Here is a 26,380-nt window from a genome sequence, read left to right on the forward strand (position 1 = left end):
TGTCTAGACCTCCTTGCTCCCTTCCTCTGCCAGACTCAAGGGCTACTTTCTTCACTGAAGTCCAGACCTGCTGGCTTGGTTCATAGTACCTGGCAGTCTGGACCAAGAGCTGATATTTAGTTGAGGCTTACTGGCTGTATTAGAAGGGTCTATATGTCAAGGCTAACAGCATTTCCGACAAGGGTTTAACAGTGGATTCTAGCACTTTCCTGGTTGTCTGTGGTATCGATGACACATATTGGTAATCTTTATTTTAATAATAAGTCAGCTGGTACAGGTGACATGATTCACCGTGGTTAAGAGTCCAATGGGTTCTCATGGCCAAGTCCTTTTATAACTACATGGGTCACATGATCAAGTATTTGTGCCCATCGTTCCAAGCCTTACTGGGAAATCCTTCAAATGTCTAGCACAGATGTACAAGTCTATCAGAGATGGTGTAGGTTTAGGTCTACAGTGTGTCTGGAATTGATCGGAGGCAGATCATTACCAGATTGCTGCATCTCAGAGGCATTTTGCTGCATTATATGCTAATAATGCAGTGACAGAACTCTTTGCAAAACGAGGGTGACCTAAACTCTTCCAACCAGCTCAGCCAATATTATCCTATAGGAACGGATCTCTGCCCTGGTTAGTAAACCCCATAGACAAGACTTTTCAACTTTATCGATCTATCTCTAGCTTTGCCTATCTATTTATATGTCTTAATCTAGCTGTATCTGTCTATCTCTGTATCTAAAGGTCCATTTCCTTTTGCTTTTAAGTACAGTGTCATGCCTTCTTTTGGTAATTAGCCACAATGTCCCCATTTTAAAAAGAAAGTGGCCTTATTTTGCCCTCCAACTTTCAGCCCATATTTCTCCTGAATGTGATGGGCAAGCTTTACAAAAAAACTTTACCTGCTATACTACAAGATCATCTGGGCAGTAATGAGGTCATAATTCTTTGCAAACTGGCTTTAGTCTGGGAACTGGAAATGATAAGCAGGGCTTCCACTCATAAGGAAATATGCCCCCTTGAAAAAGAAGAGGCTATTCTTGGTCTTCCTTGACATCAAGGCAGCATATGACAACTATGACAGACCTCTCCCGAGAGTGTTGCTCGATAAGCAGTGTGCCTAATAATCTACAATACCTTATCTTTTCTTTATACTTCCATAATATTGCAACAGTGCGGTTTGGATCTATGGGTGGACAGGCTAAACCCTTTGGATTATGGAAGTCATCCGTTTTACTTTTTAATGTGTTTTTATTAATGACTTTATTACATACAATAAGTCTCCATTTCAGATTGCCTGAACCATGGGACTTGGTCATTCAAATTACACGAGCCAGCCGCTGCATCAACCTTTCGTGGCCAGCACATAGTGCATTTTAAGGGCACCTTGAGGACGAAAATGCAGTACATACCAATGAGTCGGAAGGGACTAATGAGTAAAAGTTCTACATAGTGGATTTAATACCACATAAAACACTATTGATGAAAGGCTAAAATGTTTTAATAATACGTTTAAATATATTTTTGGACTACCACGAAAAAGGTGTAGCTGGTCTGTGAGCTTAAATTGCATTTAATAGTATTTGACTCATGTATCATAGAAACAACTGTAGTACTCAGGGTTAAACATTACATACAGAGTGCAAAATAAGACTGGTCGTATATAGCAAGTTACCTGTGAAAATCCACCCAAAATTATTCTGTTTGAAGGAATGCCATTTTTCACTTCTTGGTCAATCAGTGCTTTCACTAGAAAGAAAGGAAATTGCAAACATATAATGGATATACAGCACTGAACACCAAATATTAAATAGCATACCATAAAGAAAGGATACATACACAGATGATTTACATTGTCAATTTATTTTAAATTGTAACAGTATGGGGCAAACGTGCCATGGAAAGATGTGTTAATAAACTAACAGTCCTAACCATATCCTTCATTGGCAAACTTTTATCAGATAATAAAGTATATATCAGTGAAAACTAACCAGTGCCAACATTGACATTGTAAACATATGTTTGGCAAATCCAAGACTGAATCAAAGGCTTTAGAATACAGATTGAATATAACATTGCAAGAATGACAGTCCTACATGCATAATCCATTGAATGGGTAAAGATTCATCAATAAGTTTGAGGAACATAGCAGACCCCACAGTATACAACATCCTGAAAAACAAAATCACTGGACATCAGTGAAGTTTTCTCCTATAAAAACAAACTACTCACATAACTATCTGAGCCAGTCTTTGTAATCAATAATATTGGATGGAGGAAACCAGATTGTTAAGCTACGAGAGAGAGGCCCCACAGTCTTGTTTGGAGATGTGATTGTGCTACACGAAAGCTGAAACAATCCAACTCCTCTTAGGTAAATTGGTTTCTGCGAGGCATACTTTTCTTACCATTTGTAGCATGGAACAAGCAGCAAAGACTTCTTCGGTGAAAAATTCATGTGTTACATCACCAATGCAACATCGCAGGTGAGAAATAAAATTACTTGGAGAGGGAGCCAATATGGCCGCCTCAACATGCGCAATGTAAGACAACCTTGTTGGACTGCATCCCCTCTTATTGCAGCCTTGGAACCAATAAGCCCCCGGGATGGGCCAGAATTCTAGAAAGCGGAGATGGCAATGCAGAGTGGAAAGGGGCCAACCCTGCTCGGGGCTGGGACTAAGGAGTCGGGGCAGGTTTGCAACACAAAATAAGGCCAGAGGTGGACTAGGTGAGGCATGCAGAAACACATGGATCCTATAGGGGCTGAGCACTTCCGTCAACATTATATATTGAGACAGCCTGGCAAGTGTGGCCGCGGATAATCAGAAGGAAATAGAGGAGATTTGTTTCCCAGACTCCAATAAGAGTTCATTCATTCCTAAAGTCTTTATTTCGATTATAAAAACATTGAATCTATTAAAATTTTGCAGTTAAAAAAAGAATTCTTTAGTTAAAATGATAGAGTCGTAGCAAAGTAGCATTGATGTAGCAGACACAATGATACAATTAAAATAAGTATTAAACCATGATTAATCTTAGTCCTATGTTAAAAATAATTGTTGTAGAAAGATGCAGGATGTAAAATAGGGTAAACCATACGGCATCTACCCCTTTATACAAAAGAAAATATATCAGAATCAAACTACCCCACATCCCACAGACATTTTAAAGCAAGTGAAGTCAGTGTGCCTTAAGTTTGTTAGCCCGAATCACCCATATCCAACTCAAGAATTTTGCAATAGCAATAACAATGGATTCCTGGGTACTTGTCTTTAGAATTCTCAAGGCCTCAATGGCGGCTTTTGTGCCAAGATTAGCACAGATAGGTTTGAGCCATTTCCTCCTTGGTGATCGATAGGCCGGGCAAACAAATAGTATATGGGGGATGGATTCTGACTGGACCAAACACGAGGGACACAATTCTGTTGTGGGCTTGTGCCATCTACTAGTAAACGCTCTAATTGGCAATGAACTGGTGATAGAGCTTCCTGTCCATTGGTTTTAAAATAAGATCCCAATCGAGTTCAAACCCAAGCTCGTGCTTTATCAATAAAAAGTCCCTGGACAGGGCAGGTCCTTTGATGGAAGAAAAGCACTTCATCTTCACCAGATCCATATAGAGAAACTTAAGCTCTCTTTTTGAGGGGAAGGGGGTCGATTCTGGATTCTCCCACAAATTACCCATCCCCATTTCTATTAGGGTTTCTTTTATATACTGGAGCCATCTGATCTTACTTAGGTCCCCGCCCCCCTGAAATCCAGAAGGGCTTTAGCATATTGTAAGAGCTCGGGGGTGGCCCATAGCCTTCTCCAGAGGGCTATAGGCCTAAAACGAACTAGATCCTCAATGTGATGACATCCCAGATCCAAAAATAAGGGCACTAATGGAGTAGATTGTGGCAGACCCGTTAACGCCCTCATAAATTTATTTTGGGCGGGAACCATGGGTCTGATGTCCTCGTGACCCCACAGCTCCGCGCCTTATAAAAAGGGGCTTACAACTTTAGTGTTATAAATTTTGATGGCAAGGGCTATAGGTTTGGTGTGTGATAGCCTGTGTTCTTTTAGGAGTGCCCCAGCCAACTGCGCGTGCTTCAGGGCAAGAATATCGATCTGTGGCTTCCAATTCAACTTCTTGTTTAACCTTATCCCCAGGTAGGTGAACACTTCAGTCTGCTCTAAAGCAACACCATTCATATGAACTTTGCCCTTAGTAGCTTTAAATTTGTGGAGAACCATGAATTTTGTCTTGTCCACATTGACCGCCAACTCATGATCGCGGCAGAACTCCTCAAAACGGGACAGAGCCACCTGTAACCCGGATTGAGTCTTAGATAAAATCAAGGTATCGTCCGCGAACATGAGTAGGGGGAATTTCAAGCCCCCCCAGAGTTGGCGCATCAGTGGGACATGTAGAATAGTATTGCACTACCCAGTCAATGAATAAGGAAAACAGGGTAGGAGCGTGAACGCAACCTTGACGCACGCCCTTTAACACCGGAAATGTATCTGTTACCTCTCCATGTGTACCCCATCGAACCTGAGCGTAATTGGAATCATGCAGCTTAACTAACATGGCTAGCAGTTCCAGTGGCATCCCCAGTTCTAAGAAGGCTCTCCACATTTTGTTTTGGGGAACCAAATCGAAGGCGGACTTTAAATCAATGAAGGCCGCATATAATGTGCCCCCACCTACGATAACAACCCTCCAATAAATCATCACAAACCTGAGCACCTGGTCGATTGTGCTGCTATGGGGGCGGAACCCTGCCTGCAGAGGTGATAGTATCTTAGAATCCTCTATCCACGATTGGATTCGGCTTAGAACTAACCAGGCAATTATTTTCTGAACAGAATCTATGAGGCTAATAGGCCTATAGTTGCCAGGTAGTGCTCGATCTCCCTTTTTATATATCGGGATAATTAGTGCATCGGCCCACGTGTCAGGGATACTCGCACCACTAGCAATGGAATTGGCAAGTAAGGTTATATAAACCACCCAGTTGTCCTTATCGTGGGTAAATAAATCTGCTGGCACACAATCGGGGCCGGGGGCCCAGGGAGAGTACTGCCTCAACCTCGGTATTGCTAAATGATAGGGTAGGGATTGGGGGGGGTATTTTAAATACATCCAGATTATTATCAGCAGTAGAGAACTGGGCTGTGAAGAACAGGGCCCACTCTTCCGGCGGAACATAATTAATTGGTTTGTGTGGTGTCCCGTCACTCCTCCATTTCACTAGCTGCCAAACTTTTGTCATACTCTTCTCGTTACTAGCTAGGAGAAGATTGTGCCGGTGGTTATCATCCCACTCCTTTTTAGCTTTGAATTGGGTTGCTTTGTAATTTGCCCTAGCATGTTTAACTTCTCCCATGTCTTTGAATCTAATCGCCCTTGACAGTGAGCGATACTCCTCTCTGCAGGTTTTGTTATACCAGGGGGCCTTTGATGCCCCTGCCTCTGGTTTCTTTTTACTGGTCTTAGTGAAAAAGGTTTTAAGGTTGGAAAACAGGTCTCGATGAACCAGAGGAGCTAGTAAATTTATATCCGCCTGGGAGGCACAACTTTTAAGGCAGGATATTGAATGAGCAACCAGGGCCTTCATTGCACCTAAATCCCTTTCGTTCTCAACAAGCCTGGTCCATTTTACTCTCCTCATGTCATTTGAAAGTGATACTGCGGGAGAGAATTCACCAACCGCATTTTTGGAGGGGTTCTGTGGAGGCAGGGCCGCAATTGTCAAAATCAACAGGTCATGATCGCTTTCCATACGTTCCTGGGCCTTCATGTCAATTAGGGAGTGCCATGATTCAACATTAAGAAGGATAAAATCAATACGGCTGCTCCTAATGCCATTATTAAAAGTACACACACCCTTCCTATCCGATTGGGACCTCCCATTCACTGCTCGCACACTCCTTCCCAGGCATAACCCCTTGAGATGCAGGGCAGCTTCTGTCCATTTTTTGATTGGGCATAAGTCTAGGGTCGGAATGTTCCACTGCAGGTCTTCATCTGCACTTAAGTTACCATCCTCTAAATCCAACGGTTCGAAGGTGCAGTTAAAGTCCCCCAAAATTAACAAGTTGCACCCATCCCTCTGATTGTCTAAAAAACTGTCAAGGTGGTCGACAGTCTCAGATCGTCTCCCACCCGGTTGTCTTCTGGCATAAACAATAATTAACAAGGTATCACAGCCATGGTTCATCCGAAGCCGTAGTGCCATAATATCTGGGCTGTCGATAGAGACCTCCACAACCCTAAAACCAGTTTGCTGTCTCACCCAACAAGTGAGGCCACCAGACGGTCTACCCTTCCGCCCCCCTTGTGTGGGTTTGCAAAAGCTTAAAAACCCAGGGTAGTAGACCTGTTCAGTAGACCAGGTCTCCTGGAATGCCTGTTCAATAAACACTGCCCAGTCACCTGATACAGTTTTAGATAAGAGATCTGCAATAATCCAAGAACCTACTGTCATAACAGATTTGAGATGACCTTGAGGAATACTTCCTGGAGGAGAAGGGGGGATGCTATCTCCTCCAACAGTGTGTCAGGACCCTGAGGGCAATGCTGTATTATGGGTTCCAATACGTTGGCCATGTCTTTCTGCATCTCCCTTCTCTGTCTCGCTAGGATGGGATAGGCTCTCCCAAGGTGCTCAGGTTTGTTGCATGAGACATTCCCCTCTGTATGGATCACTCTGGTCTTGTTAGAGAGATCAGATATAATTTGGAGGGAGGGGGGGGGGGGGCATTACCACAGACCTCCAGGCAGGTTTGCAACACAAAATAAGGCCAGAGGTGGACTAGGTGAGGCATGCAGAAACACATGGATCCTATAGGGGCTGAGCACTTCCGTCAACATTATATATTGAGACAGCCTGGCAAGTGTGGCCGCGGATAATCAGAAGGAAATAGAGGAGATTTGTTTCCCAGACTCCAATAAGAGTGGATACCTGTGATTTTGAATAATGGTTGAACTGAAACGCAGAGGGTGAACCAGTATATGCATACATATGGAGAGCGCCCCACCACAAGCAGTGGGAGGCGGATTGTATCCTGAGCATTGTGAAACCTATGTGGCACTGTATATTATGAACCTTGGTCTTTTTGATGGTTTGAGAGATTAATGTATTAACCCTGTCCTGAGAAGGCCTAAGAAGAATAAAGGCTGAAACGTGGTCACGTCGACACTTCTAAGGAGGAGTCATTTGAACTGTAGTGATTGTTTAGAATTGTATGGTGTCACACTAGAACGACTTGTATTAGTTGACTAGCCTTAAGTGTGCCACCTGGACTACCTCTTAGGGGTCCTTCCAGAATTTTAAGGGGGACATTTTTTAGGGTTGTTGTGGTTTATATATAGGTTTTTTGGTTTATGTATAGAATGTTGTGATATAGGTCATTTGTTGTGTTTATTTCATTGATTAGGTGCTATTGTCCATGTGAGTTATAAATAGTTTGTGATACATCCAAGCAAGAATAATAATTGTGGAGAGGGTAATTAAATGTACTCTACTCAAAAATGATTTTGTATCTATTCCTTTATACCATTTGTCATTGTATAAAACTACGTCCCATGCCCAGGTATAAAAGGGTGAATTGGGTATACCCCTGTTGATTGTGACTTGATGCAAATTCCAGAGTCAAGTGTTTGAAGCTGAATTCCCCAATGAGGAGACTATATTGGGAGGGAGGCAAGCCTAGAATCTCTCTAGAAACACTGATAATACCGTGGGAAGAAGGAGAGTTGCTGGCCCCTGACATCAGCTCATATTACAAAGCCTCAGTATGTTGTTCCCTGGTTCACAGAAGACATGGTACATCCAGCTAATAAATTAATCTGAATACAACTAATAGCCCCGACAGCCCCGCCATTGCTACCAAAAAAGGAATTTAGCACAATTGATCCAGCGGGTTACCAACCTCAGGTACTCAACTACCATATATTCACCTGGGCCCATAAACACACACACATTCACATAGGCTAGTAGATACAGCTGGGGGACCATTTCTTATAATTTATTTTATATGATTAGTTACCGGTTACATTTCAACTAATCTTTCATTGATCAAAAAGTTATTTCCTCTGGTCGATGGACCTTTTAGTTGGAACTAGTTCATGGTGAAATGACATTGATCTTTCTTTTTGGTTGAAAATAATCACAGACTCGGGTCTGTGATTATTATTATTTAAATGTTTATCTGGTTATTTTCATGAAAGCAAAAATTAATACAGTAAGAACTTTGTTTCGCCAAGGAAGAAAAACACTTGAACCAATTAGTCCGTTATCTGTAATAACGAGACATTCAATGACAGTGCTCAGGAAAGAAGAGGACAGAGAGAGAAGTACAACGACATACTACACTGAAATATAATTACCTAGGATGGTGTGGAAACCAACCCCTTGGCCAAGGAGCTGGGAGGGTCCCCTGGGATAGATCGGGCGACAAAGGTTCAGGACAGGATTCAGGAAAGGATAGATGACCTCTTCTAGATCAGACACCTGCGTCGCACCCCTCTCTGACACTATCTTCCTCCTCGATTCTTCTGCGATCTTCTTCTAATTCTTTATCTGTTTCCCTCCTTGATTCTTCCGCGATCATCTTATAATTTAATTAGGTTCAGGTTCGAAGTTCTACAATTCGATTTTCTTCAGCATTCGTTCAGCTCTCGGACAGCATCCAGGTCTCTCAGCATATCAGCAACACGAGCCTAACTAACTAACTAAACTACCTCAATTATACTTTTCTAATGGCATGTACCACCCCTTAATGTTTCTACTTTATGAAACTCCAGAGGGGTTGAACATCACACCATGCTAAGTTTAATAATTTTCTTTAGTTCTTTGTTTAATATTCCCGCCCATTCATTTATTTTTCCAAGCTTTATTTCTCACCCGTATTCACATTTTTATCAAGAACAATGTATACATTTAGCGTTCACTTCCATTCAGCACTGCGGATGTCCATTAAGTTCCCAGGACATGTTACAAGCTGGATTCGGACTGGTTACAATGACAGCATCATGGCTTCTGGCTTTTTGTTTCTGCGCCTGCGTGAGGGGTCAAGTGAAGTATTGGCTTTAGTATCGCACGGAGGCCCAAGTACGAACTAATAGAGAGGTCAGACAGAAACCTATCAAAATCAAAGAAAAATGATTTAACTGTATACCACCCATCTCTATTCTAATCCCAATTACTTATAATAGCTCTCCCCGCATTAGCATTTAGTAAATTGCATGTTTTAGTTTCAGCAAGGCAGATGCTTAGCATGTGAGCTCTCAAGCGGCCATTTTAGATGCGATTGCGCAACTGCAAAGATTTCCGTCCAAGCAAAAGATCGTCATACTATGTAGATGTAGTTGACGCATGCGCAGTATAGTTTCCCGCGTTAGCAGCCATTTTAAGTTTCACTCGAGTTACTTGTTAGTAAAACACATATGCAAGCATCATTCCAACTAGAATATGGATTGTGTTGTACGTTAGTTTACACAAACATAATTAATACAGTGTTACGAGTTTATGAGAGGATCGCAACCGAGCAAGTCTTTTCATATATGAGTCCTTGCTCCATCACAATGTCCATGGACGTCACAGATATCTGGAACACAAAAGTACTGCTGGAAGGATATAAATACAAGCATATACACTGTAGCCATCATTAAAGCTTACTGGCCTGTGTCCAGCAAGCTTAAATTTATCACAAACTGTGGCAGCAATGTGATGGCCCAAAGACTGAAAGGGGTGTAGTAAGTCGGACAACAGATGTGATTTGTATGTTTTATAACTAGACGGGAGACTGGCAGTGACAAATAGTCAATTTTTTCCCCCGATTTTTGTATTTTTTAAAGCGCATGGCTACTCAAATAGGGCTACGAAAAGAAATAAGATCCCAACAGCCAGTAATAAAACAGGGCAGATTAGAATAAGTAGGTCTTAAGTTGTTTGCGGCCCATTGCTTCGGAGGAACTGAGGCGCAGATGAAGGGGGACGGATTTCAATAATGACGGTGCTAGATGTTTGAAGGAGTGCCCACTCTGACGAGCTCGCCAAACATGAGGTATCTGAGCCAGTCTAAGATTAGCAGAGCAAGGTTCTAGATGAAAAGTTGAGGATGACAAGGGACCTAACATATTGTGGTCCTGTTTGAGTTCAGGCTCTGTAAGCAAAGCAGAGGGCTTTAAATTGAATGTGCTTCGCAATAGGCACTGGACTCACCGTTCTACATATCCAGGAGTCTGCTGGGTTCGAAAGGGATCCAGATTTGATCAAATTGAAGAATCTTGAATTTAGCCTTATCGAGAACATCATAAGTATACAAAAGACACTCTTTTTGGAGGTGCTACTAGTTTTCGATGCAGTGGGTATGTTTTCCAAAGACACATTAGGTAATGTAGAGTAAAGTCTTATTTTCTAAGAACAAAAATTGGCCAGCTCATTACATCTTTTCTCAGAAATAGGGTCCTGGGAGACTTACGAAGTAAGGTCCAACATGAACTTCACAATTAAAAGAAAGTTTACGGCAGAATTTTGTGAGTTGTCAATTTTATCAACATAGAATGCAAGCCATGCCTTTCCAATTGTTTTATGGTAGTCTTTAATAGTTTCTTATGTACCCCTGGAGACAGGATCATAGGACGTATGCCAAGTGTTTTCCAGAGTTTTCTTGGGGGCAATTAGCTGATGGTTACACCACGGTGCTGGATGGTGGGTCTCTCCTTTAAAAGTATAAGGTATTGGAATAAGAGTGTCCAGGGCCATGTTGATTATTCCAGTTCCTCCACCTGCACTTCTAGAGAGCAGGGTCAAGTTTGGACCCTTGTCTAGAGAGGCTAACCTGGGACCGAGTAGGAATAATCCTAGGACTCCTTTGAATAGTCATGGGTAAAGCATAATGATTGGTCTAGACCAAAGGTATGTGGGAGGGATCAATTACTAATGTGGGTAAGTTCGAAAAAATTGGGTCGAACGTGTGTTTAGCTATATGCGTAGAAATAGTAACTAATAGAATGAGTTGAAGGGTGTCCAGATCTTTAATTAGCTTATAGGCTACAGAGCAGTTCGAGTTTTCAAAGCACAGTCTGAGCAATCTCAAAATGGTACAATTTGTGTATTTGAGAGGAAAGGGGGAGAGTGCATCTGCGAGCTGTGTTCAGCAGTTAGCCTCAGGACTAAGAAGGGGAAGGGGGGGGGGGGGGATATCAAAGACCCAGAAAAGAACAAATTACTATAAACTGACAAGGAAAATATAATGCACTCACAATCTTGAACTGAGAGTTCTAAATGAGAAACATACGTGCTAAAATTGATTACAATACCACCCACTTTCTATCTTGACAGTCAAGTTTAACAATAAAAAAAAACTTGCAGAAAAAATGCCAGGAGTGGAGCACTCTGTCAGCCAAGTCTCAGTTAAGAAAATGAAGACGAGATTATAATCCATTAAAAAGTTAAAAATATCGAACTTTTGTTTCACTAGAGTGACAATTGGAGCTAAAAAATAAAAAAACGTTTGCTCTTTTGAATGTTGATCATTCACCGGCTGACGTTGGTGGTAAGAGGTCAGCCAGCAAAAGGACAAACTTTAAATTGGCAAGAAGCTGTGCCTGCATGGTAAAGACTACTGGAAGGCCACTGGTGGATCTGTTTAGGGGCACATTGTAAAAATTGTTTATTTCAATTTGGCCAGGGGTCCTGGCCTTGCTCACATTAGTGTGCAGAGGGGCTTGCAGTGCTATTTCAGGTCACTCATTATTATTATTATTATTTATTTTTGTAGAGCGCATAGTCACCAAGAGGTATCCCAGCGCTAGGAACCCTAATTCTACAGTTCAGCGGACCCGGGGCAGAGCAAAGGAGGGGGGGAGGGGAAGCAAAGGCTCCGAATAATGGGAGGGCTTAAGACCTTAGGGAAAGAGATGAGTCTTTAGCTGCTTCCTGAAGAGCAGGTATTGTGATTCGAGTCGCAGGTCGCGGGGGAGCGAGTTCCAGAGGCGTGCAGCTTGGACCGAGAAACGTCTTCCTCCTGATCGGGCTTTCTTGAATCTGGGGGTGTTGATGAAGTTTTCTGTGTCTGAACGGAGGGGTCTTGTAGTTTTATAGCGGGTGATGAATTTGCTAAGAATAGGGGGGCCTTGATTTTGTAGTGATTTGTGGACTAGGCATAAGGCCTTGAATTTGACTCGCTCCCTTATGGGGAGCCAATGGAGGAGTTTGAGAGCAGGTTTAGCAGAGGTTCTGGCAGGGGTATTTGTGATAATCCGGGCAGCGGTGTTCTGGATTCTCTGAAGCTTGTTGAGGGTCGCTTCCGGAGCGCCCAGATAGATCACTCATGCACTGAGTTTATTTATTTGGGCGGAGGGGCACAGATCTCATGACATAGGCCTGAACAGCTAGGCCACTAAAGGACAAAAGATAGCGGCAGTGTGCAGCATGGGGACTGCAGGGAGAGCCTCAAGGTCCCTGAGGTCCCAGCCAGCTCCCTGCTTCCTGAGGGAGCAGGCATTGCTCCCACAGTGAGCTTAACATGGAGCTCCCTGTCTGTGGGAACAATCCTTCAGATCGTTTAACTCAGCTCTCAGCAAGCGGTAGCAGTTTCACAGCTCTTGCTTGCTGAGAGCAGAGTTCTTGTTTGCTCTGACTAGGCAGGAGCTGTCAAAGCTCCCGCTAAGTCAGAGCAAACCGCTAGGTCTTGGTGGTGGGCATACCGGAAGATAGTAGGAGCCGGCCTTAGGGGGTGACCGTCTCCAGGGCCATTATTTGCTCCAGGAGGTGGGCCATGCGCCACCTCTCCCTCCTTTAGTTTTCAGGGCTGGCCCCGGGGAGGTGGTGGTCCCAGGGACCCTATGTGGCACCTCTCCCATTCTTTACACAACAACAAAATTGGCTCAGAAGAGGTGGTGGTCCCAAGGTGTAGTATGATGTGCAGTGGAATCAGGTGGATATTAATTATATGGTCTAAAGGTTATTGGAAGTATGTAGCGTGGAATTTGGTGTTATGGAGTGTAATTATGTGGAATGGTATTTTGTGTTGAAGAGTGTTATGTAGTGGAGTTTAATTATGTGGTGTGCTGTTGAATTTTGGGTGCTGTGCCGATAGGGACTTAAGAGCTATACAATGGCTAGACACTAGATTATGCAGTCTGATTTAGGAATACGTGTCTGTTTCTGGAAACATTTATGGAAACATTTGAAGAATTTTTAATGCAGTCAACAGTTCTATAACATATTATGTGTGACCATCTTGAAGCGGTTTCCTTGATAAATGTTACAAATAACGTAGCATGCACCATTACCCCCATTCTCCATGTTATTTTATGACAATGAGGTACTGCTTGTGATAAATAAACATGTTTTATAAAAAATATATACATTATACTCCTTGCAGTATTGTAACTAAAGAATAATCATGGTGTGGCAAAGTAATATCTTAAAATAATTTCCACAATAATAAAATAAAACAAAAAATGTAATTATGAATATATTCCCCTGTGTTTAGTGCGGTTTGCATACAGGGGCAAAATCAGCATTAAAGAAAAGACAGTGTATCCTAAGGAAGTCAGATGAACTGATTACTTTCTAAATACCCAGATTCCGTTTAGCATTCCCACGCAATCATTTTCACATAGGCACATGTTTGATTAATGAGGCAATAAAACTCTTTGTTAAGGAGCCTCTAACAGTTTTCTGTGGAAAGAAGCTAATGTGGCTGCACACAGATGTCAGCCTGTATAATTAAAGTACTAGAGAAGCCCTAGTTTGTTTTGTGTTCGTTTTGTTCTTAAGGAGACAGAAATAGACTCGGACTTCGCTAAAAAGGAAATGTGGCTTTCATTCAATTGTAAATGTCCAGTATTTGTAAAGCGCGGACAATTACCTGAGGCGCTGGGGGCGGTTGGGAAGATTACCCGGGCGCTGGGGGCAGTCGGGAAGATTACCCGAGGCGCTCGGGGCGGTGGGAAGATTACCCGAGGCGCTGGGGGCAGTCGGGAAGATTACCCGAGGGGGAGGGGCTGGGGGCAGTCGGGAAGATTACCCGAGGGGCTGGGGGCGGTCGGGAAGATTAAGCGAGCAATTGCCCAGAGTCACATAGTGCTGGGCTGTTCTGCCACCGGCGCCGGGGATCGAAGCGTGAGCCGAGGAAGTTGCCCTGGCCGCTGCGCCTTCCCCAGACAGCAAAAGCTAAGTAATACATTGCTCTACGGTTTGTTGAATACTTTGGAAAGCACTTTTGAACAACTGCTTTAATGAGCCGAAATTACAATGATCTTCACTGTTTACATTCCTTCAAGTGGCTTCGCTGGAAAGTTAGGGGGGTTATCATGGAAAATATCATTTATAGGCTATACATGCGTTAACATAAAAAGGCCACGAAGCTTGTGTTGGTACGGGAAGCAGCCTCCAGTTACCTGTTTTACTTGCAGGTGGCGGCTGCTGACTGCACTGCCCATGTCTGATAGGCGCTGAGGCTTGGCCATCTGTGGGATAAACGGACAGTGACCCAGTAACTGGGCAGCATCAAGGGCACAGCCAGGCACCTGAGGCGTAATGTGCTCCAGGAAGTAGCCGAGCTTCCTGGGCAATTGGCGCAAAACAAGGCGGCGCTGTGTGCGATGAGTTCCTTGAATGTGAGGGGCTGAAAATTAATGTGGAGAACTTGTGTTTATTTGTAAATGAAAAAAGTAAAATAAATAAATCGATTCAAAAAGCATCTATGCTCAAATTAGATACCTTTTTAAAATGATGGTATACTCGAGTGGAAATTAGATGTGTGGCTAGTATGTTGGTGTCTCCTACGAAGGAGATCGATGCTCTCAACGTCAGGCATTGGATTCTGCCGCAGCATTGTTTGGTGGTGGCTGTACGTCACAGGGAAGCAAGTGGTGACTGGAACAGTAAAACAAACAGCGACACGAGGGGCTGGTGGGGGGAGGGCAGTACGACACACAAGCTGAACTTGAAGTGCATGGAAGGGTAGCAGAGGAAAAGGTTTTCCCAAACACCACAAAGCCTGAAAGCATAAGAAAACTGTACTCGGCCGGTGCTCCTCAGCCTTCAACAGAAGTGACGTATCAGCTGCAGGAACCAATTAGGAGGCAGCAAAGAAGAGCGACGCTTGACTCAACGTATGTTGAGCAGCAGGCGGGACAAAAGTAGTTTTGTTTTTTACAACAGGTCTTGCGTGGTACCTAGGCTCGACCTAAAAATAAATTAATGCTTTTTTGACATGGTGGGGTGCTTCTCGGACCCCATGATCAGGACTAAGGGGTTGGGTATTCCTAGCATGCCACTTTTCATTTTTGTAAAAAAAAAATATATATATTGTAGGACTCAGCTGAAGCAGAGGCCCAAGATGGCACCCAACACTTGAACTGGTTGAAATGTTGGCAGGCAATCAGATTTGAGAATGGGAACGTTCAGATCCTCGGAAGATCCGCGTCCCTATATATCTAAATTTGGATTTCTTTTAATATCACAAAAACGGCTGAACAAATTTACATCAATTCACAAAAAGGTCGTTTTCTGAACCAACAGCCACCTTTTAGCCAAATTTGGTTTAATTCCGTTAAGCAATTCAGGATGTAGTTGTGTCTAAAATCCCTATGGGAATTTGCATGGGGAAAACGCATTTTGGTACCCCTTCCATTTTTTCGTCCCCTGCTCGTCGAATCACCCCGAAACTTTCAAGACAGCAGCTGAGGTGAGTGTCATACTACTTTCGAAAATTTCAAAAGTGTTTTTTGATTTGCCAATATCTTTGGCACCGTTTTGCTGAATCTTTGTGAAATTTACAAAACTAATGGGGCGTTCCGGTCAGCTCCTGTCTCGAAAGTGTCGGGATGATTCATCAAGCGAGGGCCGAGAAAAAAGGGGGGTCCCAAACCATGTTTTCTCCATGTTAATTTCCATAGGAATTTTGAAACAGGTTACAGCCCGAACTACTGAACGGAATTACACCAAATTTGGCCAAAATGTAGGTCTTGGTCCAGAAAGCGACCTTTTTTTTTTAAATGGTGTAAATCCGTTCAGTAGTTCCTGAGAAATTAAAAAAAGAAAAATATCGATATCCGAGCACCGAGTCGCCGCAACGCCTCCCGAGCTGACTTCTGATTGGCTGCCAACACTCCAAACCAGGAAGTGTTGGCAGCCATCTAGCGACTCGGTAACAGAATCACAAGAAAAAGGGGGGAAAAAGTGAACAATGAAGAAAAGGGGGCAGGGTAGAAACACCCTGACACCCTAGGCCTGCTCAGGAGGTCCGACAAGAACCCCCAGGACCAAAAAAAGCATTTTATTTTTTTTGAAACGGCCGAATTCACACTGGGTGGACGAATCTGGCCGAAATGTTTTTTAAAAACTTAAAGCCCCCGGGTGGGCCAGGTCCCAGGGGCAATGCCAAAATAATTTGCTGGGTCCAGCCACCTCACCGGGGCTTTATTATTTATGCGCGGGGGTCCCAGCCCCACCGCAGCCCCGGGGACCGCCACCTCCCCGGGGCTTATTAAAATAGTGCGGGGGCCTCGCGGGCCACCCAAACTCCAGGGACCACCACCTCCCCGGGGCTGAGATAAATAATTAGTGGGGGGGGGCTCGAGCCCCCCAAAACTTCTCAGGGGACCACCACCTCTCTGGGGCATTGAATCTTTAAATACAGGGTTCCGTTGAAGACCCCCGGGTACCACCACCTCCCCGGGGCTATGCAAATGGAGGGAGGTGGGCCGCGCGTCCTCCCTCCTGGAGCCCTCGATGGTCCTGGGGACCACCATCAAGGGGCGCCCACCCCTGGGACATTGCTGTTTGCTATGGCGCCCTGCCATAGCAAACTCTGCTTTGCTGAAGCGAGCGCAGGAAACCTGCTCTCGTTTCAACGAAGCAGGGAAGCTGCACATTAGCAGCTCCCCTTTCTCAAAAGCAATGTTGCCGGCAGGAACCATGGGAGCATTGGTGCTCCCCCCACGGTCCCCAAAGAGGCCAGGGCCCGGGGGATGGGGTCCCTGGGGCCAGAAGTGGCCCAAAAGGGTGGCCACGCAGCCTTGCTCCATTTAATGAAAAAACAAAGAATGGCCAGGCTCCTGGGGGATGGGGTCCCCGGGACCAATGGTGGCCCAGGAAAGGGGCGGAGACCACACGGCCCCCATTCCCTGTAATAATTTAAAAAAGAAGAGGCCATGCCCTGGGGGATGGGGTCCCAGGGGGCAAAAGTGGCCCAGAGAAGGGGGGCCACGCGGCCCCCCTTCCCTATAAATATATTTACAAAAAAGAGGCCATGCCCCCAAAACCAGCCTCGGGAGAGGTGCCGCGAGGCCCCCATCCGTTTCTTAATTTTTTTTATTTTTTTAAAAAGGTCAGGCACTGGGGGATGGGGTCCCCAGGCCCCAAGAATACTAAAAGAAGGAGGGCCACACAGCCCAGCTTCTAAAAATATATTTAAAAAAAAGCCGGCATCTCCCCGGAGGCCCCGCCCCCTTCCTCCAGCACTCTGCAAAAGCGCCCCCTGGCGTGTACAAAGTTAGGGAATTAAGTCCCCTTGAATAATGAGGGTCCCTGGGGGCCGACTAGCCCACCAGGTATCTCTAGTATGCACCACACAGCTGGATTGCTGAGAGGTGGTCTGAGGCCATGCCCCTTTTTACACCACTCTGCAAACGCGCCTCTTGGCGCACTGCTGGTGGGGAGATGAGGTCCTCTTTTGTCCTGAGGACCACAGGACACAAATGGACTTCATGCCTTGAGGCAAGAAGCCCTCCTGTAAGTCCTATGAAGCGGAATTCCTAAGCGCTGTTTGGAGGCCCAGCACCCTTTCTCCACCGCTCTGCAAATGTGACTACTACTTAAAGTAGCATCTTTCTGCACCTCTGACTTAGTTAGTTTTAACCCCTTCAGCGCGGCTCGGATTACCGCGCCGTGCTGAAGGTTCGTTGCGCGAGCGGGGCCGTGACGGAGCGGTTCCGTCATCCGCACAGCGCGACCGATGCACATGACGGAACCGCTCCGTCATGCGCATCGAAAGGTTTAATCCCTCTGCCCTATTCTGTACTAGGGCCTTACAGAGGTACCCCAACGCATAGTGTTCCCTACTGTATGTAGGTGATTTCACTGTATTCTGTCTTTTAGCATAGCACTAGCTCTAGGCCTGGTTAGTCAGAGCCAGTTATCACCAGTACCCATCAGCTAAAAGTTGGAGGCACAGGATGACTTTGCAACAAGGCCTCTTTCTGCTCCTCTGTTGGTTCTTTGTGCACTGGTCTTGCTTCTTTCTGCACCTTTCTTCGCCTTTCTGGACTTCTGTTGCCTCTTTCTGTATTTCCCTTGCTTCTTTCGGCACTTTTCTTCCTCTTTCTGCAAGTCCTACCTCTGTAGGCATAGTTAGAATTTAGCATTTAAAAAATCTTTGAAATTCACTGAAAATACCATAGGTTTCAGGGACATTATAGTTATAACTAAGCAATTAAAAAACCTTTGAAATTCATTGAAAAAACTATAGGTTTTAGGGACGTTCTAGTTAGAAATTAGCATTTTAAAAACCTTTGAAATTCACTGAAAAAAAACATAGGTTTAAGGGACGTTATAGTATATATACACATCATAGTTTCCATAGGTAAAGCATTTTTTGGTTTGCCTATAACTTTGGCGCCGTTTGACGATTATTCACGAAATTTTCCATTTCCCAAAAGAAGTGCCCTCCTGTGTTTAAACGTGCACTGAAAGTTTCGGAGTGATACATCCTTGTTGTAAATCCGGTCAGTAGTTGCAGAGTTATTAAAGGAAAAACGAATTTCTATAGCTAGAGGTGTGGACCCTTCATGAATCTGACAGATCTTGTGCAGAGATCGGATTGGCTGTCAACACCTCAACCGGGAAGTGTTGGCAGTCATTTTGGGAAACGGACTAAGCTATGTCCCAAACAAAAATGTTTTTTAAAAAAAGCAAAGGGGGCAGGGTAGGAATACTCTGGCCCCCTAGGGCTTGTGGGGAGTGTAGGAAAGTGGCTCTGTATATACTGTTCCCAAATAGGTTCAGTGTGTACAGAGTCCACAGTCCCCAGAGGTTTGGCAGAGGCTAAAGTTAGATATAACCTTACTCTCTAAAGTGGTAGCTTGGTCGAGCAGTAAGGCAGTATCAGAGGACAGTGTAAAGCATTTGTTGTACACACTCAGTCAGCAAATGGTCTCACACACTCAAGAAATGAACTCTAGGCCAATGGTTTGTATAAAAATATATGGTTGTTTTATTTTAGAACCAACAATAGGTATCGAAATATACTTTCTCAGAATGAGATGCTTTAGTTAAATACTGTGCAATAGGCAATTGACTTTTGAATGCAATAGTTACAGTCTGTTGCAATAGGCAACACAATTTCAAGCACAATACATTGAGCTCAATGGGAATTATAAGTTAAATGCAATTGATTACTTTCGGGATTACTTTTCTAACTCCAGGACTAGATGCTAGATTCAGTCCTGGGACAGATCTTGGAAACATGTGAGAAAATACGTTTTAGTTACTGTTGTTTTTTTTAAGCAATATTGTGCTATTTTAAAAGTTGACACTTAGAAACTTTTTCAATTCAAATTACTAATGTTATCCTATGGAAGGAAATGGGGTTATGGTTACTTTTTCGGGTTCAGTGTTGGATCCTAGATCCAGCACTAGTATACCACCTGTAAGCAGTTGATAGAAGAAGTTTAGGTTATACAGGCGATTTTTAACGAATATTTGTAAGTTTGCAAAATCGATAGAAGAAATTTCACAGAAAAACAGTCAATGGTTTCCTATGGGTGAAAGTTCAAGTTACCAGTAAAGTATGTTCTCGTTACTTTTGTAATCCAGTGCTGGGCTCCTAGGCTCAGTACTGGGACATCTATATAAAACAGGTAAGTAATTACGTTTTCACAGTTGGTACGATTTTTAAAGAATATTTGTAGTGTGCAAAAATTGACACTTACAAGAAATTTCACAGAAAAACAGTCAATGGTTTCCTATGGGAGAAAATTGAGTTAGTGATAAGTATGGTTTGTAAATACTTTTCAGGGTCAGTGCTGGGCACCAAGATCCAGCACTGGGATCTCTCCTAATAGCAGGTGAGTATTTCCGTTTTCGGTACTCGGTTGATTTTAGGTGAATATTTTAACGTTTAGAAACTCCACATTTAGAAGAAATTTCAAGGGAAACCAGCCAATGTTGCCCTATGGAAGAAAAGTGAGTTATCGGCCTTTGGGTAAGTACTCGGCTGGCAGAGTTAAGATTCTGGGCATAGACTCAGGGGCCTCCCAGGGTCAGGTAAGTACAGTTGTTACACCCTCAGCGGCACAGGGGCAGCCGGGTGCAGAGTGAGTTAGGCCCAATGTTATCCTATGGAAGGCAGGGGGTCCTTGGTTGGTGGCTGCTTGCTAGCAGGCCATGCGGTTGTGGGAGCTGGGCTCCTGGTCACTTGCTCAGGGCAAATGGGGAAGTAGATAAGAGTAGAAGTTGCACTGCCAGGGCCACTCGGGTGGCTGGGTGCAGGGTGCTTTTGAGCCGTCGGGCGCTCTATGGATTGCAATGGAAAAGCTCAAGAACGAACAAAGGCTGCAAGCTCGGGGACGAAGATTCTTCAGGTGCGACCACCACTTCGAGAGGTAAGTTGGAGGATAGGTAGGTACCCAGGAGATGGGCACAGGGGGCCGTAGGGCGCCGGGGTGCCTTTTGGTGTCAGGAAATCTTACCCTCTGTTGATCGCGGTTGGGAGGGTCCCTGGTTCTGAGGCTGCAGGCGTCGTCAGGAGCATCGAGGTGGGTCCTTGGGTGCCGGATTCGGGGTCACAGTCGCCAGGGGGGCGTCCTCGGGGTCTTTGTCCACTCCAGCACAGGCCAGGCTTGGCGGGTGCAGAGTGTGCAGGGTTCGCGGTTCCTGGCTGATGCCAGGGGTCAGTTACTTGCTTTGAGCAGTGCCACTGCTCGTGGGAGTCCCAGATGCTCAGAGTCACAAGGTAGCCAGGTCCTCCGGGGTTTGTGAGGTTGCTGGCTACGGGAGATGCCGGGATTTAGCAGGAGCAGGTTTGAGGGTCGACAGGCCGGTAGGGCTGGGGCCAAAGCAGGTGGGGTCTTCCTCTTGTTAGCAGCTGCACGGCAGGTCTTCTATCTTCTTGATCTTCTTTGCTGTTTCGGAATCTGGAATCTAAGGAAGGAAGGTTCAGGGTGCTCCTAAATACTAGATTTAGGGGCGTTACAGGTAGGTAAAGGGTAGGGACCAATGGGTCCCTGTCCTGGGGTGGGTACACCCCCTATCCTGCCACTTTCCTGTGGGAGGAGGCAGTAGCCTAGTCCTGATTGGGCAGGGCTTCCCATCTTCAAGATGGCGAGAGCACGGAGATGTGCTTTACCTCGCCTCCCCCACCTGAGGGGTGGGGCTGGCAGAGGCTGGCACACCCCCTTTCCTTCCTTGGGGTTTCCGGCCAGTCTTCCCACCAGAGTGGGGCTCAGAACCTGTAGGAGCCAGTTGCTGAGTACAGCAAGTGGCCGGGAGAAGCTCACAAAGGCGGAATGCCTTTGAAGCTTCCCCTGCCCATCCTGGGGGAGGAGACCTAGCACCTCACCCAGGATGTGCATTGTTGCAGGCCCAGGAGAGCGGATGGCTCTCTACCCAGGGGTCCAGCAACATGTCTGCTGTGTGGCAGCCTAGGCAGCCCCTCAGACAAGACGGGATTGTAGGTTAGGTTCAGGGGGCATCTCTAAGATGCCCTCTGTTGTGCATTGTACATTAAATCCCACACTGGCATCAGTGCGGGTTTAATGTGCTGAGAAGTTTGATATCAAACTTCTCCGTCTTCAGTGCAGCCATCATGGTGCTGTGGAGTTGGTGTTGACGATCTCCCAGCACCATCTACTCTTAAATGGTAGCACTGCGCTTACAGTGCCCGGGAATGGACCTGGGTACTGTAGGGGCACAGGGCTAATGCACCTGTGCCCACACCACTGGCATAGGGCAACCAGCTAGAGGGGTGGCTGATGTATGCCAGGGCAGTGTGTGTTGTGGACACAGGGATGTGTGCCCCGTCGACTCTGCAGGTTGAGTGTTTGGGTGCAGAACCAAACAAAGGCAGTGTGTGTGTGTGTGTGTGTGTAAGGGGACAGGGTCCCTAAGGGTGGCACAATAAGTGCTGCAGCCCTTAGGGCCTTCTCTGGTCACAGTGCCCTGGGTACCTATGGTACCATTTAACAGGGGCTGACCTGTTGCCAGAGATGCCAATTGGGTTTAGGTTTCAGTATAGTTTTAGGGAAGGAACACAGGCCCTGGGCACCTGATTGGCAGCAAAAAGCGGGGGCATACCATGCAAGAAAGATGGCACTTTCTCACATTGAGATCCACCAAGGAACTCGCCAGGGCCAAAAGCATTTGTTTTTTAAATCTTCACGGCAAAAATTGCGAAGATTTGTGAATCCCCGCGAAAATAATAAAAAGAAAAAACAATCGCAGTCTCTCGTGCTAGTTTACAGTTTAGTCCCCAGGTGGGCCAGGTCCCAGGGGCATGCTTAGGAAGGGGTGCGCATGGGCGCCCCCTCCAAAGGCTATGAAGAGCCCTGGAAACCGCCAGCTCCCCGGGGTTTTACATAGAATATGGAATGGGCCGCGCTGACCCTCCCCCGACCCCCCATGGCTCATTAGAGCCCCGATGAGCACCACCACCCTGGGGCAAAGCTGTGCATTTGAACAGGAGGGGGGTGTGAGCCCCCCCTCCTGGAGCCATTAATGGCCCTGGGGATGACCACCCCCGCACGCCAGGCTACTTAACCCCTGAGGTGCAGTTCGCTTTCACCTGGCACAAGCTTAGACAGCTTCATTTAAGCAAGAACAAACAGTAACTCCACTCCCAGCAGGAGGGAGCAGGAAAACTGGGAGTGGAGTATAATCTGTTTTCCTGCCCGCTGTGAAGCGGGAAGAAAAGACAATGAAACCTAGTGCCCTTCTGCAGAGTTTTCCATTCAAAACACTGCTTGCACCATCCATTTATCAGCAAGCCACGGCCCGCCCTCTGTCTTAGCTCCCTAGGTATAGGAGCACTGGACATAGCAACAACAACAAAATGCTTCCATCGGTCAGGTGGAGGGGAAATAATAAATAAACTGGGACGATGTCAGCATCACTTAATCTCAGTGCGCCTAAACAAAAAAATTATCTGACCTTCTTTAATGTAACTGGCACTTCTGTAAAGTGCTTCAACACCTTCGGGTTGCTCGAGTTCACAATATAGAATAAAAAAAGTCTCAAAGTCCCTGGGGAGCTGCCTTAAATGTGCTTCGTAATTAGAGCACCGAAAGGAGGAGGAAGACGACAGAAGAGGCAGTGGGGCGGACATGTATCGACATGGGAGGAGATACAACGGATGAATGGCGCTCCCACTTGTTGGTATATTCCCGGGTTAGGCCCATGTAGCGAGGCAGCTTATTTCTTACATTGTCCTCACAATAACAATTCAGCCGTGAACTTTTGCACATATTTGCATGTCTGACAATGTTGGATTAGTTTCTCTGAAACTAAACTTATTTACACATCTAGCTTTGCGAAACATTAGCACAATGCCCTGAACATCATGTACAAGGTCTCTTTTTTGCACGATGCACAAATGTCATCTCTATCTTCATCCACAGGGCGACAGGGCTATCTACATATCCATAACAATACTAATACATTTTCACAGCGCAAGGCTGCTTTCGATTATAAAAGATTAGCATCCTGATAGATTAGTAGAAGAGGCACTTCAGCTGGTACCGAGGGTCCTTGCATGCTGAAACTTCATCACACAGCAGTCTGACATCTTGTGAGGGGTGTGTCCGGTTTGCGACCAAAATGGGGTCCTTCATTCTCTCCCATCAAGTAATAGGGTTGGATCTTCCCTTGGGAGGATTCTTGGCTCCACACCTACACTCACTCTAGGTACACTTAGAGTAGGGTTTGCATAGTAGGAGTACATTCGATTACTGCCTTGTTTTACATAACTGCATATATACATTGCTTTAGCATCATGCTAGTAACATACGGTGCAAGAGAAGCACGACAAGGATGACAAAACATTTTTTGAAGAGGAATCACATGACCAATGACCTGCATTGGACTGTCATCGAACAGATTAGACCAAGCACTAACACCCAAGAAGCGCTTTTTGAAAAAGAATAGCGGTGGATGTATTGCCTTAGGACACACAAACCGGGTTTGAATGACAACCTCCCTTGGGGTTCCGTTCTGAGACGTTAGTAGTCGTACTATACGACATTAAGACACTGTCAGGTCCCCTTTCCCACAGTCAACAGATAAGGAACTTGAAACACCCTGACCGTGTTGTGCATTCTGAGCAGTGTCCTCATCCCAGCGTAATTGGTTCCCACTATGTATGGGCAGGGCTCCACTTTACAGATTGACAGGGAATAAGGTGGACTTTTTGCCTTTCTTGCTACTATATGCAAATTCTAATTGGTACTAAGTCCGTTAGGCTTTTATAGCCCAAGTTCTCTTTTCATGTGTCAGGGAGGCTATGTACCCTTTTTCGTTATTATATCCTTTCATATCGAGTTTTCCCCGATTAGGAAGCTTAGCGTTCCAGTCCTCCAACCGGGCTGTTCTGACGCGACGCACACGTCTGAGTGCGCGTGCGTCATCATCCCGTGCCGTCGCACTTCTCCGAAGGCCGATCCAGTACTTGTAACCGCCCGAGTCAGGACGTCAATATCCTCAGGGTCCTGTGAGTCGGGTTGAAGCAGGGGTGACACAGGCGTCTGGCTTTGGCGTAGTAAGTGCATGGCAGGTCACAGCAACTTGAAGGTAAAATTTACAGTTTGCTCCGTTTTTTAACAATTAGACGTTTTTCCTCTCGTAGTGTGTGACAATAAGCCACCACCCCCCGCCAGGATCCATGATGTAAGGTCACCTACAATATACGTAAGCCTGTTCCTCTATTACTTTGAACCGTAAAGTTCATGCTGAGTAGTCACGTTTCACCTTGGTTTTTTTAATTGAAGTATACATACCGGGAACGCCACAATCCGCATACGAGGTTAATGGCATTTTATGGGACTCGGCATATTAAGCCAGATCACATGGGCAATATTCAGCTTACCCGCCATTTGCCCACAGTAAGTGCTAGAGATTCACACACTTAGTTCTTCACCACCACCATATGTTAAATTTCCACAACTTATGGATATTCAGAGAAGACCACGCATGACAGCATGAGCACAGTCACCCACATTGTGGCGCTTGAATTCCTTGCCGGTACAAAACTTACAATATGGCAGGTTTGTCTCTTTGTGTTTTTTTTCTTACAGAGTCATGTTGCTTTCAGAAAACCTGAGGGCTTCCTAAACCCAGAGCTGTCCGGTATTTGATGTCACCGGTTAGGATGCACCTTAGCGTGTGCATACCGCCGTGACATTGGTCCTGAAGAAAGCCTTGCTATTGGCATGAGTAGGCTGAAACATGTAGACACGTGATGTGACTGGCCAATCTAACCAGTTTTATACATCTACCTCACTATTTTTGAATCTTGCCTTACTTCTCCACGAATAAATCTTTTTTAGGACAAGTAATGGCAATTTTAACATTTGCACCAGCACGTTTTTGCACTTTCTAAAATCAAAAAAACCTGCTCCGCTGTAATCAGGCATTGTAGCACACCAGAAAGGCACTCGGCCTCTCTGGTGGGAACCAAATGATGAAGCATGTCACCAACTAGGTTGGTGAGTGGGGGTTCTTCTTAAAAACACAGTAGTGACCTCTCCTGCCAGCTCTTCTTGCACGAAGGAATCACTCTTTCGTTGTTTAATTGTTAACACACTATCCCACATGACGCTTGGATGGATTCTGACCTATATGCTTAGCTTTTAACAAGCTTGATAAAAGTACGCTCTTTATTCGTGCCCTTTACATCTGGGTCAGAGAGAAACTCCAATTTGAATCAAAGAACTAGCAACAAAAGGAATTTAAACTTTCTCATGTGCGACCAGTCCATGACCTTGTACATATAGTTACCGCTATTTACCAAAATATGGATGTCAAACACATTTAATGGCAAATGATGAAACCGTGATGGAGCAGGTAAAACAAAATTTTGTATACCTCCTCTATCTTGCATGAAATTAATTACGTAATCATTCTAAATATTAACTCGTACTAATTAGTTTGAAGTGAGACATTATTAACCAACCCTTACACCTTGATAAACACAAGATACACGTGGGACTAAAATGCTAATTGCATGGCAGAACAATTAAATTAATTAACTGTGGTACGCAAACTAACTTTAGATCGTGGTGAAATAGAGAATTGCATGATTTATGTTGCTTTGTGATGGTTTGTGCTTTCAGTACTGCAGAATGGTGAGTATTATTGCTTTAAATGTTGCTACAAGC

At 45.1% G+C, this 26,380-nt stretch overlaps 1 protein-coding gene across 1 annotated transcript in view; it reads right to left on the minus strand.

Moving 5' to 3' along the window:
- LYPLA1 (lysophospholipase 1) overlaps nucleotides 1-26,380 on the minus strand; it is a 305,618-nt gene that overhangs the window by 58,955 nt on the left and 220,283 nt on the right. The window contains exon 6 of the mRNA XM_085605626.1: nucleotides 1,673-1,746. Coding sequence (XP_085461752.1) covers nucleotides 1,673-1,746 — 74 coding nt within the window. The remainder of the gene's footprint in view (nucleotides 1-1,672; nucleotides 1,747-26,380) is intronic.

This window comes from Triturus cristatus, chromosome 5_1, assembly GCF_964204655.1.
Source record: "Triturus cristatus chromosome 5_1, aTriCri1.1, whole genome shotgun sequence".
In the NCBI taxonomy this organism is placed as follows: domain Eukaryota; kingdom Metazoa; phylum Chordata; class Amphibia; order Caudata; family Salamandridae; genus Triturus; species Triturus cristatus.